This window comes from Theropithecus gelada, chromosome 16, assembly GCF_003255815.1.
Source record: "Theropithecus gelada isolate Dixy chromosome 16, Tgel_1.0, whole genome shotgun sequence".
In the NCBI taxonomy this organism is placed as follows: domain Eukaryota; kingdom Metazoa; phylum Chordata; class Mammalia; order Primates; family Cercopithecidae; genus Theropithecus; species Theropithecus gelada.
This window is the reverse complement of record NC_037684.1, coordinates 10,993,062-11,007,530: the sequence shown is the minus strand read 5'-3', so window position 1 is coordinate 11,007,530 and position 14,469 is coordinate 10,993,062. Positions and strand designations below refer to the sequence as shown.

At 38.9% G+C, this 14,469-nt stretch overlaps 1 protein-coding gene across 1 annotated transcript in view; it reads left to right on the top strand.

The window, feature by feature from the left end:
• Positions 1–14,469, top strand: part of AATF (apoptosis antagonizing transcription factor) — a 112,049-nt gene that overhangs the window by 71,907 nt on the left and 25,673 nt on the right. Inside the window, exons 9-10 of the mRNA XM_025361764.1 lie at positions 2,139–2,206; positions 4,087–4,167. Of these exons, the coding sequence (XP_025217549.1) occupies positions 2,139–2,206; positions 4,087–4,167 (149 nt within the window). The remainder of the gene's footprint in view (positions 1–2,138; positions 2,207–4,086; positions 4,168–14,469) is intronic.

Sequence of the window (14,469 nt, the reverse complement as noted above, 5' to 3'; positions counted from 1 at the left end):
CCCTGACTGCCCAGTCTCAAGGGATCTGAGAAAATTAGGAAAACCAGGAATGGTTGTTGTAATCTTTTGTGTGGCTGGAACAAGGTAAGGGCAATGAAATGCAATTATTCCATTATTTTCCTTCCTTTTTATTTTTCTTTCTCTTTTATTTCTTCTTTATAATTATTATTAACCACTCCCTCTCACTCCCCCTACTCCTTGCTTCTGACAGAATATTGACTAGGAACCAGAAGCCCATTTCTGCTTAGCCTTAAGGGCAGCTGTTTACACAGCAGCAGTGTTACATAGGTTTACTGTGTCATATGTGTGTGTAACACTGGATTTGGATCTTGTATTTAGCTGCCAGAAGTGACTGTGATGAAGTAGGAGAGATAAACTGATAGATTGGCTGCCAGAAAGATGTTGGGAATCAATCAGATAAACAGGGTGGAGAAATAGCTTGCTGTTTTCTAGTGATAATAAAACCAGCGGCTTCTGGTCCCTGCATTCTTAAACATAATTGCTGTGGTAATAATGTCCAAAATAAGCAAATGAAAAAACATCACGGGAGGTTTTCTAATTGCAATTGAGATATCCTTTTCCCTTTTTCAATAAAGATTCATCTTTTGGAAGTGAATATTTTTATAAATTTATTTTACTTCTTCCAGTGCCTACTTACATAAACATATGAAATTAGAAAGAGACCTGCTTTCAGAGGGATTTATTTCTGTTTCTTCATCCTCCCACAGGCTTCAGCTATTTGATTTGGTGAAATATCTCTATTGCCACCATGCCTCACCTACAAAATAATGGCTAATTTTTATGAAGAAACAAGTTTTAAGGTCAAACTTGGATTATTGACAGATGATTAGCAGAACTAGTTTATCTTAGCGTCTTCACTTACATTTCTCTCAGAAGATTTTTGGAATTTTAATCTCTGTTTCTCTTTCTCTGCATTTGGTACTTGTAGTTCTATTATTGTAATTTAGGGTTTTTCTCCTTTAGTGTTTAACTTTTTTTTTTTTTTTTTTGAGACGGAGTCTTGCTCTGTTGCCCGGGCTGGAGTGCAGTGGCCAGATCTCAGCTCACTGCAAGCTCCGCCTCCCGGGTTCACGCCATTCTCCTGCCTCAGCCTCCCGTGTAGCTGGGACTACAGGCGTCCGCCACCATGCCCAGCTAGTTTTTTGTATTTTTTAGTAGAGACGGGGTTTCACCGTGTTAGCCAGGATGGTCTTGATCTCCTGACCTCGTGATCCGCCCATCTCGGCCTCCCAGAGTGCTGGGATTACAGGCTTGATTGAGCCACCGCGCCCGGCCAGTGTTTAACTTTTAAAACCATTGCTTCTCTTCACCCAGGACTTTTAAGATTCAGTGCAGATTCATAAGTCTGTACGAAAGGTACAGACGCAGATTTCAACTGGGTGCAGTGGAGTCAGGGTTAAAATGACAGTAGAAGAGTCATTTAGAATAACTCCCATGGAGTTTATTATATGGGACGAGAGACTAATCTTCTGTGGTGTATTTGCAGTATACAAATGACTTTCTTTAGGTTCCCTCCCTCTTAAAATTTTTTGGCTATGAATGTGTTGGTATCATGTGTGGCTAAATCACTTAATACCAAGCGTGGTAGAGTAGCAGGTATGGGAAACAAGAGGATGATGCGCACACTTTTAATTACGAACAGTAAAGGCTTTTTGCCTGAGGAAGACCTTTCTGACTGTTGGAGGTTATAGTTCAGAAGTTAACCTTGCACCATTATCCTATTGGTGAGGAGCTGATGCATTTCCCTTTTTGCCACATGGCCCTTCCCACCTAACCTTTTAAAGATTCTCCATTGATACCGATGGAGTGAACAAAACTAATCATAAAAACGATGAAGGGAATGTTGCACACTCATTGATGTATTTGAAATGAACTGCAGTACAATAAGTCTTCCAAATGGACTTCTGTTCTCAGCTACTGCTAGAGCCACCTTTTTAAAGATATATAACTATGAAAGGGTTAAAGGGAATTCAGTAATGCTCTTGCCACTGTGTTGTCCCTTATTGATTGTAGTTTTAGAGCTGTCACTATGCCATTCAGAATTCCTTCTCTGCCCTTTTAAAACCAGTTGTACTGGAAGATGATAAATAAATTTATTGCTTTCCTTTTTCCCCTAGCTCCTTCGAGAACTCATAGAACGGAAGACCAGCTCCTTGGATCCCAACGATCAGGTGGCCATGGGAAGGTAATCTAGATACAGTTTTCTGTTCATGCAAGCAGCCTATGTAATAGTTTCTCCCCTTGAGTTCCTTTAAGTCTACCTGCAAAGCAATGATTGGTCCTATAATTATTGAAGTTAAGCAAGATAACAAGAGCTAGAAAGAAAACGTGACTAATTGTTTACCCTACATTGCCTAAAGTACAATTTGAAAAGAAATTATAAAACACCAATGTGTTTGTTTTTAGAGTTTGTTTTCCCAAGTCTTTCTGATGCTCTTTGCTCCCTGGTTTGCGTTGTGATTGTATCCATATCAATCTGTTGACCAGTGGATACAAAGCAGCCACCCAAATGTGAGCTCTCAGCTGTCAGAACATGGCACTGCACACAACAGGTTCCTTGCTCTCAGTCGAATCTGCTTTGTTAGAGTCTGCCCTAATTTAGACCTCCACCCCTTCAGTAAAAGCTTCAGCACAATTAGAAATGGTACATGGCAGCATTACCCAGATGTCAGGGCAGAATGTAAAGTAGTGAAGGAAGGCTCTTGTGTGTATGCTTCATCCTGTGGTTGGAAAATAAAAAGGGCATTTAGAGTGCTACCTAATGAATAGTGTACATTTAAATAGCCATGAGCCATAATTTGCAAAAGCATGAAAGGAAACAAAAGCTGCAAGTGCCAGAATGGGATTCTAGGCAGAGCAGCCTTTCGAGAAAGCAATGAAAAATTTGTGTTGATGAAATAATTTTATTTGAGTAAAATATTATTTGAATTTTAGGGTAGGATGTTGTTGATGTTTCGTTTATCTCTGGAATGTTATAGAGAGCTGTTCACTATAAATTTAATGTGATAGAGCAAATTGCATTTAAGTGGTGATTATATTGTACATTTATCTGACTTTACAATAAAATAGATTATGGTAATTAAGATTATATTAAGATTACAGTAATTGGATTTCCCTAGATTTTTTTTTTTTCTGGTGTTGAGTTTTCGTTGTATAAATCAGGTAAGATGACTAGCTGCTGCTGCTGTTTCTCCTTCTTTTTCTTTTTTTCGCTTTAGTTCATATGAGCAATTTATGAAGATTTTCTTAGCCTAGTATCCCTTATTGAAAAATTAATTCCTTCATATCTAAAATGACTACAGAATATGTGAATCTTGTTTGGATTCTGATCCAAACAAGCCAACTGTAAAATTGAGACATTCCAGGAAATGTGAAGACTGACTGAATATTTGGTAATAAAGAATTATTGTTGACTTTTTTTTTTAGATGTGGTAATGGTATTGAGATTATATTGAGGGGAGAAGAGTCCTTATATCTCCTCTTGTATAGCAACACGTACTGAAGTATTTATAGATGAAATGAAAATTAACAATTTAAAACAAATAAAATTAAACAATTGAAAACAATTGAAAACTAGTATCAGTATCAGTAGTGGATAATTATTTAAAAATTAGCAAAAATTGGAAAGCACAAGAAAAAGCATTGAAGGATTACCAAAGGGAGAGTTAGATTTTAAAAATTCATGCATTCAAACCAACCAGCAGTTGCAACATTAGTAATAGAACATGCTGCATAGCTAAAACATTAAAAGAAAACCCAAGCAGCTATACTAAATTTGATGGGTTTGCCTGCAGACTGGTAGATTTAGTGCTTGTCACAGCAACTCCAAATACTAAGGAGCATTGTTAACCAAATTTGCTGTAGAATTTCCCAGCTGCCATTTGTTGTTTTACCATTACACAAATCCTGTTCAATTGATTAGTCAGTTTGGCCCCAAACTAGCTTAAGGAACTTGATGTAGGTTGATGATTTCTTTCTGCAGGTTGTTAGAATAATTCCAATTTGTCAATATGTATAACTATTTCTGTTAGTGATGATGCATAATATTGCTTGTGAATTTTCCAGGCAGTGGCTTGCAATCCAAAAGTTACGAAGCAAAATCCACAAAAAAGTAGATAGGAAAGCCAGCAAAGGCAGGAAACTTCGGTGAGTTCCTTTTCGGAAAAAATGTCAACATATATTGTGTATGTATCTCTTCTCTTTCATTCTGGCTGTTATGTCATTTTTCTTTTTCTTCTGATGATTCTGTTTTTAAGGATCAGAAAAATAAACAATGTTTGAAGGTTTTTGCAACTCAGTTTTTCTTATTCTAAAATGGAAATATAGTTTCATTGACTTTTGTGCTACTGTTGTGAATGGATGAGTGAAATAATATATGCATTCCTTTGAAAGAGAAAAAATAAGAAAACAAAAGATAGTTGAAATTGTATTAATTTTAACAATTAATTTCTATAGAAACATATAAAAATGTTATGGCCAGACGCAGTGGCTCATGCCTGTAATCCTAGCACTTTGGGAGGCTGAAGTGGGCGGATCACTTGAGGTCAGGAGATCCAGACCATCCTGGCCAACATGGTGTCTCTACTGAAAATACAAAAATTAGCTGGGTGTGGTGGTGGGCTTCTATAGTCCCAGCTACTCAGGAGGCTGAGACAGGAGAATCACTTGAACCCGGGAGGCGGAGGTTGCAGTGAGCCAAGATCGTGCCATTACACTCCTGCCTGGGCTACAGAGTGAGACCCCATCTAAAAAAATAATAATAAAAATAAAAATGTTATTGTCTTATCGGTCCATTTTCATGAGCCATATGTGCACACAGTATGCTAAAAAGATATAAGTGAAGGACTACAGGGAATGCTAACAAAGTTTTTAAATGAGAGGAGAAATAAAATGTTTATGAGAAAATAGAGAACTTGCTGAGTTTAGGAAAACCCTCCCCTGTGAGTTCTTTACAGAGTTTTATAAGGGCACACATACAAGAAGGAGCAAAGTGGAAACTGACCTCGCTGTACTGTTAAGACTTGGTAACTGCCATGTGTGTGTGAAACACAGTATCATCACACAAATTCTCAGTGTCAAAGAAACTGCCTGTAATTCAGGTGCACACTGAGAGAAAATCTTAACTTGTTTTAGGACAGTTTCAGGCAGGTAGTCAAACCCACATCCTTATTAGAACCTGCCTATCATTAAATTCCCTTTAGACAAATGTGGGTCTGATTTTTAAAGATCTTCAGAGAAGTAGATTTTTTCAGTTACTTTAATTAACTTGTTTTAGTATTTACCACAACTCATCAGGAAATGCTGATTTTTCTTTAACTTTGCAAAAGTATACAGTATCTTTAACTTTGCAAAAGTATACAGTATCATCAACTTTGCAAAGTATCATCCTTTGATTTAGGGTCGCTTTTTTTAAATCTCAGGTTAAATTGTTAGAATTTGCTTACCTCTTTTTATATCTTGAAATTTCCAAATTTTCATAGTTCTCTAGGTTCATTTTTAGAGGTGAAGAGCATGGACTTAAGACCCAGACTGCCTGAGTTTGAATCCCAGCTTTGACACTGATTAGTAGCTACTTTGGGCAAGACCCTTTAACTCTGTGCTAGTGCTAGTTTCTTCATCTGTAAAATGGATATGATAATATACCAGCCTTGAAGGGTTGCTGTGAGGATTAAATGAATAGTATATGTATGGCTCTTAGAATAGCACCAGGTACATAGTAAGCACTATATAAGTGTTTATTGCCATTACTACTGTCATTATTATTGCTACCAGTATTCCAAGATTGGGTCAGTCTCTTTTCCTAGTGTTCATTTATTTGTTTACTGACACGTCTCTTCTGTACCTGTCTCCCCCCAGCCCACTTCAAGGATTTAAAGAAGAATGTTACTAATAGTACTTCATAGGTGACTAGGCTGAATGATTATCTTATTCTTTATTTTGGGGATCAAATTTTTCTCCAGTAATGTACTTTTAAAATTGTAATTTTATGAGGACATAAATGTTCTCTAGAAGGAAGAGCTTAGGATTTCAAATCACAAGACTTGTGTTCAAATCCTGGCTCTGTCTGGTGATATGATTTTGGTTTTGTTCTTTATTCTCTGGGCCTCACTTTTCTCATTTACTAAGTGGAGATAATCCTGCTTTGGGGATTTGGTATGGGAATTAAATGAAATCATGTGCAAATATCTGGTACATAGTAGGCATTCAAAAATGTTCGATTTATCAGTTTGAAAGGAAAAAAACCAGGATTTTGTTTTAATAGCAGCTGCTTTTTATATTAGTGAATTCAACTAGCTTCATTAAACTGTTAATTACAGGTATGTGTCAGTGCAATTAGATACCTTTGCTTTTGCAGCATTTTGATAGCGGTGGAGATCCCCACATTCTCATCTATCCAGAGGCAGTAAAATCTTATTCTGGCAAGAGCCATTCTTTTTAAACAGGGTTAAACATGAAAATATTAAATAATAAGTGGTTTTACTGTCCTTCACCCTCTAGGAAGATGGTCATTAGGTGGTAGTTAAGACCCAGTCTGCCCTCAGGGAGCATACACATCATCTGTGGTATATGTGGAGGATTGGTTCCAGGACGCACAAACACTCCCACACCCCCACCCCTACAGACACCAAAATCCACAATGCTCAATTTCCTTATATAAAATGGCATAGTATTTGCATATAACCTACACGCATCCTCCGTATACTTTAAATAGTCTCTAGATTACTTATAATCCCTAATTCAATACAAATGCCATGTAAATAATTGTTATACTACACCGTTTAGGGAATAATAACAAGAAAAAAAATTGGGACATATTCAATGTAGACACAATCATTTATGTCTTAAGTATTTTTGATCCATGGTTGATTAAATCTGTGGATGCTGAACCCACAGAATCAGAAAGCCAACTAGTCTGGAGAGGGTGGCAGACCCTAGCTAACTGAGGTACTGTGTGGGTGGTGTAGCAGTAGAAATAATCCTGCTCCACCCTTGAGGGATGCAGACTGCTCAGGAAGACTTGCACAAGAAGACATCCTCACTGAGCCTGAGAGATTAGTAGGTGTTTGCCCAGTGGAAGGCAAAGAGAATGTGTGCAGAAAGGTTTGTAAGCTTGAGAGAGTGTGGGGCCCATTTTGGGAACTGTAATTAATTTGTTTTGGCAGAGACTGTTGTAGCAAACTGGGATTTGAACTAATTGGTCTGATTCCAGAGCCTGTTCTTCTAACCTCTGGATGTTGAATTGTTTCACTGCTAGGACCAACTGGCCTGTACAGGCACCAAAAGTGAATATGAGAGAATGGCAGGAGATAAGGCTGCATGCATGGGTGAATGATAGATCATGGCCATGTTAAGACTTTTGGACTTTATTCTATAGACTGTAGTGAGTCATTGAAAGATTTTAGGCAGAGGAATATTGTTATCACATTCACATTTTAGAAAGATGATTGGCTGGGCGCAGTGGCTCACGCCTGTAATCCCAGCATTTTGGGAGGCTGAGGCAGGTGGATGGCTTGAGGTCAGGAATTTGAGACCAGCCTGGCCAACATGGTGAAACCTCATCTCTACTAATAATACAAAAATTAGCCAGGTGTGATAACATGTGCCTGTAGTCCCAGCTACTCCAGAGACTGAGGCAGGAGAATCGCTTGAACCCAGGAGGCAGAGGTTTCAGTGAGCAGAGATCATGCCACTGCACTCCAGCCTGAGTGACAGAGCGAGACCCCGTCTAAAAAAAAAAAAAAAGGTAATTGTAGGAGATTTTCTATAAAGGACTAGAAAGTTATGAGAGCGAGGCCTGGAAGGAATAGGAGATGACAGATTGAGAGACATTTATACAGGTGAGTAGTTCTTAGGAGTGGCCGCACATGAAGAGGTAAAGGAAAGTGAGAAGGTTGGAATGACTCCCAGGGTTTCAGGGAACTAGATAGGTCTTGGTAGTAATCATTGATATGTGCAAAAGAGGGGCTGCAAGGAGAACATCTTTTTTGTTGTTGTTTTTTGAGGGAAGGAGTGGATTCAGTTTCTGACCCTTCAGAAATCCAAGTTGAGAGATTTTTCAGTCGAGAGGAGGATGTAGGTATTTATTAGTTGATAGTTTGGCAACAGCTTAATTGCTGTTTCCCAGGGAGAGTACAGTGTGACAAGAATAAAGAGTGACAAGAGTAGAATCCTGAAGAATGTCAACATACGTGAGATAGACAGGGTAAGAGGAGCTCGTAAAGAATGCTGAGGAACAGTGGCCATTGAGGGAGGAGGGCAGGAGGAGGCTAGTGACAGCGGTGAATACAAGACAGTTGTTTAGTAAGGGGTCAGGAGCGCCTGGTGCGTCAGAGAAATCACAAAGGGCAGCATCATTTCATTTGTGATCACATTTCTTCACGTGAAATATTTGCCTTTGGTTACTGAAGAATTCCAGAAACCTCAAACTAAAACTTTCCATACTTAAAAGGCCTCTAGAATTTCTGTGTAAACTTTTACTGTCTTGATTGGTTTGTTTCATAAAAGCCTTTTGGAATCCAGTTGTAGAGGGAATGAGAGAAATAGAAAACCACCACTAGGGAAACCCCACCCTAATGATTTTTGCAGGCAAGGTTCACCCATAGATGCTAAAATCAATGGGCAAAAGTTTGAGGAGAAACTGTATTTATATGGTCTCTAAGTATCTCCCCCAAGATATTTGTCCATTACGAAGAGAAACATAGTGGCTTTGCAATAATCTAGCAGATGCCACCTTAACCAAGTGTTCAAGATGAACAGCACCAGTAAAGAGACATATCCACACCCCCTCTGTCTTCAGTAGAAAGATACAACATCATTTCTGTGGTATTCTTGCCACAAAATGCCTAACCTTAATCTCATCATAAAACAGCATACAAACCCACATTGTGAGACACTCTACCAAATAACTGACCTGCACTCGTCAAGTGTCAAAATAATGAGAAAACAAGGACTGAGGGACTGTCTCAGATTTCAGAATAAGGAGACATCACAGTGAGTTGTAATGTGAGGTCTTAGAAACCTAAAATTATTACAGAACAAAAAGTGTGTAATATGAGTTCATGTGTGTTGAATTGGTTTTGGTTTTGTCATCTGTACTCACCTGGCTCATCTTGAGACCATAAATAAGAGGATGTGGTCAGAATCAGGGAGTAGTCTTTACTCAGCAATAGCATAGCAACTGACATCTCCAGAAATCCCCGGTCAGGCACTGCTAAGCAATTTACATGCAGAGGCAGAAAGAGCGCAAGCTCTGGAGCCAAACTTCGTAGGTTTGAAAGCTGACTTTTCCATTTCCCGGCCTGGAGACTTTGGACAAATTTCTTTACATCTCTGTGCTTCAGTGTCCTCATCTGTGAAAGGAGTATGATCATAGAAGTGACATTTCATAGGGTTGTTATGCAGATTAAATGAGCTAATTCATGTGAAGTAACATTGCCAGCATTACATAGTTAGTAAGTAGCAAACTGGGATTTGAACTAATTGGTCTGATTCCAGAGCCTGCTCTTCTAATCTCTGGATATTGAGTTGTTTCACTGGCAAGACCAACTCTATACAGGCACCAGAATGATGCCTTGGCTACCTTAGCATCCTTTCCTAAGGGGTTAAACCAAGTGGCCCTCCCAGGCTAGATGAGAATATTATAAACAACTTTCTAGAGTTAGACTTCAAGAACAGACAGTGTATGCCATCTGTCATCACTGATACTAGGGCCCAACACTGAGCAGTTTTTGCTCCTTGTTTGTGATAGGGTTGTACATGTAAGACTTCCAGAAATGTAGCAAAGATTAACATTACCTTCTAGAGCCGGGCGCGGTGGCTCACGCCTGTAATCCCTGCACTTTGGGAGGCCGAGGCGGGCGGATCACGAGGTCAGGAGATCGAGACCATCCTGGCTAACAAGGTGAAACCCCGTCTCTACTAAAATACAAAAAATTAGCCGGGCGTGGTGGCGGCGCCTGTAGTCCCAGCTACTCGGGAGGCTGAGGCAGGAGAATGGCGCGAACCCAGGAGGCGGAGCTTGCAGTGAGCCGAGATGGTGCCACTGCACTCCAGCCTGGGACAGAGTGAAGACTCCGCCTCAAAAAAAAAAAAAAAAAAAAAAAAAAAAAAAAAAAACATTACCTTCTAGAAACAGTTTAAATAATAACACTTCATTAGTTCAAATGATACAGCCTGGTCAGACTTGCTAATTGGATGCTAGAAAATAATGTTTTTTAAAAAAAATTTTGGTTTTTGGAAATACAGTAATTATAATTATTGATTATCAGTATTCTAGTCAGCATTACATATAAGTGGATTTAGTTATGATTTAATCAGAAATCATAATGTAAGTTGATCAAACTCCCGAGCCTTTAATAATATGATGTCTTACTGTGTTGGTCTGTTCTTCCACAACAAAATAATATTTATCTTTTCTTAGTATGGTTGGGAAAAGGTGATTTAATATTAAAACATACACCCGTTTTCAGTAGTATTGAGATTAGATGAATACGTTATGCTAAGTACAGATTACTAAATGGTCTTTAATCTGATTTCTTCCTAAAGCCTATATTTCATCATGTAGTTAATAGTTATTAACTGTATTGTATTAAATGTAAAGATATTCTACAGCACAGTGCCATCTAATAAAAATATTAATATGTATTTTTATTATTTAATATTATACATGCAATTTTAAATGTTCTAGTAGCCACATTGAAAAAGTAAAAAGTAAAAGATGAACTTGATTTTAATAACAAATTTCATTTACCAATATATAAAAATATTATTTCAAAAATTTATTATTTTAAGAATTATTGATGACATATATTATTTTTTTGTCCCAAGTCCTCAAAATCTGGTTTGTATCTTATACTTAATTACAGTACATCTCAATTCAGACTAGCCCCACTTCAAATGCATAGTAGCCATGTGTGGCTAGTAGCTACTGCATTGCATAACACAACTGTAGGGTATAGTTCATAGTCTTTGTCTAGAAAGTGAATTAAACCCATTTGTGGACACAGCCAAGAGTAGTAATCATACTTTCAGATGGACACTGAAGTTTAGTGAGGCCTAAGGACATTAAAAGATATATTTAATTAACAGTATTTTTGCTTTATATTTAAATAAAAAGTTATATAAATATTTATGCTCATACATTGACACAACTTTTGGGAGGGCATTTTGACTCAGTCAGGTTTACATGTGTATAGCTTTCAACTCAGCAATTTCACATCTCAGGGTTATGTATTGGCCAGGCTCAGTGGCTCATGCTTGTAATTCCAGCACTTTGGGAGGCTGAGGTGGGAGGATCACTTGAGCTTAGGAATTTGAGACCAGCCTGGACAACATAGCAAGACCCTCTCTCTACAAAAAAAAAAAAAAAAATTTAAAAATTAGCCAGGCGTGGTGGCACACACTTCTATTCCCAGCTCCTTGGTGGTGGTGGGGGCTGGGAGGCAGAGGTTGGGGGATGGCTTGAGCCCGGGAGGTCAAGGCTATAGTGGGCCGTGATCGCACCACTGCACTCCAGCCTGAGCAACAAAGCAACACCCTATCTCAAAAAACAAAACAAAACATCACCAACAAAAGACAGAGGTCTTTTTTCATTTTATAAAAAGTGAATAATTAGACTGGGCGTGGTGGCTCACGCCTGTAATCCCAGCACTTTTGGAGGCCAATGCAGGTGGATCACTTGAGTCCAAGAGTTTGAGACCAGCCTGGGCAACATGGTGAAACCCCATCTCTACTGAAAATACGCATATTAGCTGGGCATGGTGGTACACTCCTATAGTTCCAGCCACTCAGGAGGCTGAGGTGGGAGGATGGCTTAGCCTGCGAGTCAGACGTTGCAGTGAGCCAAGATAGCACCACTGCATTCCAGCCTGGGTGACTGAGACCCTGTCTCAACGACAACAACAAAAAGAAGTGAAGAATTAGAAGCAGTGTATATGTTCAAAAATATGAAAATATGGTACTTCTGTTCCTACCGTTATATGCAGCCATTTATAAATTGTTTATGGGACATTGCTTATAAGGCTAAGTGAGAAAATTCATTCAAAATTATATGAATATATATGTAAAAGGATCATTGTGTGAAACAAACATAACAACAACTGTCTATAGGTAGAAGGATTTTGTGTGGGATTTGTTTTTGTTTTTTAGATAAGCTTATACTCTGTAGTGAGCCGTGATCACACCACTGCACTCCAGCCTGAGCTACAAAACCCAGACCTGAGGGCTCACTGCAGTCTCAACCTCCTAGGCTTAAGCAATCCTTCCACCTCAGCCTCCCGAGTAGTTGGGACTACAGGCACATGCCACCATGCCTGGCTAGTTTTCTTACTTTTTTATTTTACTTATTTATTTTTTTGAGACAGAGTTGTGCTCTGTCGCCCAGGCTGGAGTACAGCGGCCTGATCTCGGCTCATTGCAACCTCCACCTCCTGGGTTCAAGCGATTCTCCTCCCTCAGCCTCCCGAGTAGCTGGGATTACAGGCGCGCACCACCATACCCGGCTAATTTTTGTATTCTTAGTAGAGATAGGATTTTGCTATGTTGGCCAGGCTGGTCTTAAACTCCTGACCTCAGGTGATCCACCTGCTTCAGGTTCCTAAAGTGTTGGGATTATAGGCATGAGCCACTGCACCAAGCCAGTTTTTTTACTTCTTGGTTTTTGTTTGTTTGTTTTATTTTTGAAACAAAATCTCTCTCTTGTCACCCAGGCTGGAGTGCAGTGGCGTGATCTCGGTTCTCTGCAACCTCCATCTCCCGGGTTCAAGAGATTCTGCTGCCTCAACCTCCCTATTTACTGGGATTACAGGCGTGTGCCACCACACCCGGCTAATTTTTGTATTTTTAGTAGAGATGGGGTTTCAACATGTTGGCCAGGCCGGTCTTGAACCCTGACCTCAGGTGATCTGACCCACCCCTGGCCTCCCAAAGTACTAGGATTACAGGCGTGAGTCACCGTGCCTGGCTATTTTTTTTTACTTTTTGTAGAGACAGGGTGGTGCTATGTTGCCCAGGCTGGTCTTGAACTCCTGGGCTCAGGCGATCTTCTGCCTGGCCTCTCAAAGTGCTCAGGTTATAGGCATGAGCCACTGTGCCAAGCCAACTGTATGTGTTTTCTGTGTGGGATTTTTTTTTTTTTTTTAATTTTTTGTATTTTATACCTTTTGTATTACTTTCTTTCTGTTGATGTGGGAGTACAGACAGGGTCTTACTATGTTGTCCAGGCGGGTTTTGAACTCCTAGCTTCAAGCAATCCTTCTGCCTCAGCCTCCCAAAGTGCTGGGATTACAGGCGTGAGCCACCGCACCCTGCCACTATTACTTGTATAATAGGGAAAATCTTATCAGTATTATTCTTGTAAAATTCGTTTGTTGAAATAAAGAATTACCATTGGGAGGCTGAGCTGTGGGTGATATAATAAATAATTAAATTATTTGATAGAAGTATAGAAGTGTTCCTAAAACTTTAAAATATTATGTATTGAATACATGAAAATACCACATTTTGTTTATGGATAGTGTTTTGCCCTAGTAGAGTTTTTTGGGTTAGAATTTTATTTTATGTATATAAGAGGGCACATTATAATGAGAAGAAAAGGATACCCTTTTGAGTTATCTTTGGTATGATTTGGACTGTATAAGGTCTTGTATTTTCTAGAGAATCTCAAACACATCATACAAAATATTTTTTTTTTGCAGTTGGTGGGAAATGTAGGTGATATAACTTCCATAGTACCTAGACTGAAGACCTAGGAATTAAACTTACTGTGAATTCAGTTGTGTTTCTCCATTTAAAGGTGGGGGAAATGAAAGACCCCCTGGATCTAGTGCATGGAGATGACGTGGAATTACAGATCCCTTTTCTGACTTGGGGAACCAGTGGCAGTGTGGATGGTGTTGATGAGGTGTTGCATTCAGATGCTATACCACTACCTTTGCTGCTGCCAGTAGATGACTTTTATGACATCTATTAAAATGAAAAATGCTTAAGATATATGTAGAGGAAGAAAATGAAGTAGTCAATTCCTCATTGTCTTTAGTCTGGAATAATGTTTAAGGGTTGTATATTGCTCAAAAGCACAAGTGTACCTATTCTTTTTTGAGGCTGTGCTATAAATGAATTTGTGTTGAACTGTCATTTACAATATGCTGTTATCAGACTTTTCTCCTGTAGCATTAACGAAAAAGGGAAAAATGTACAGTCAGCCCTACATACTTGTGAGTTCCACATCTGCGGATTCAACCAACCAAGGATTGAAAATATTCACGCCTGGGGAAAGGATCGTTGTGTCTATACCTGTGAACAAGTGCAGACTTTTTTCTTGTCATTATTCCCTAAACAATATATTGTAACAACTGCTTACATAGTATTTACACTGCATTAGGTATTTTAAGTAATCTAGAGATGAGTTAAGTATATGGGAGCGTATGTGTAGATTACATGCAAATACTG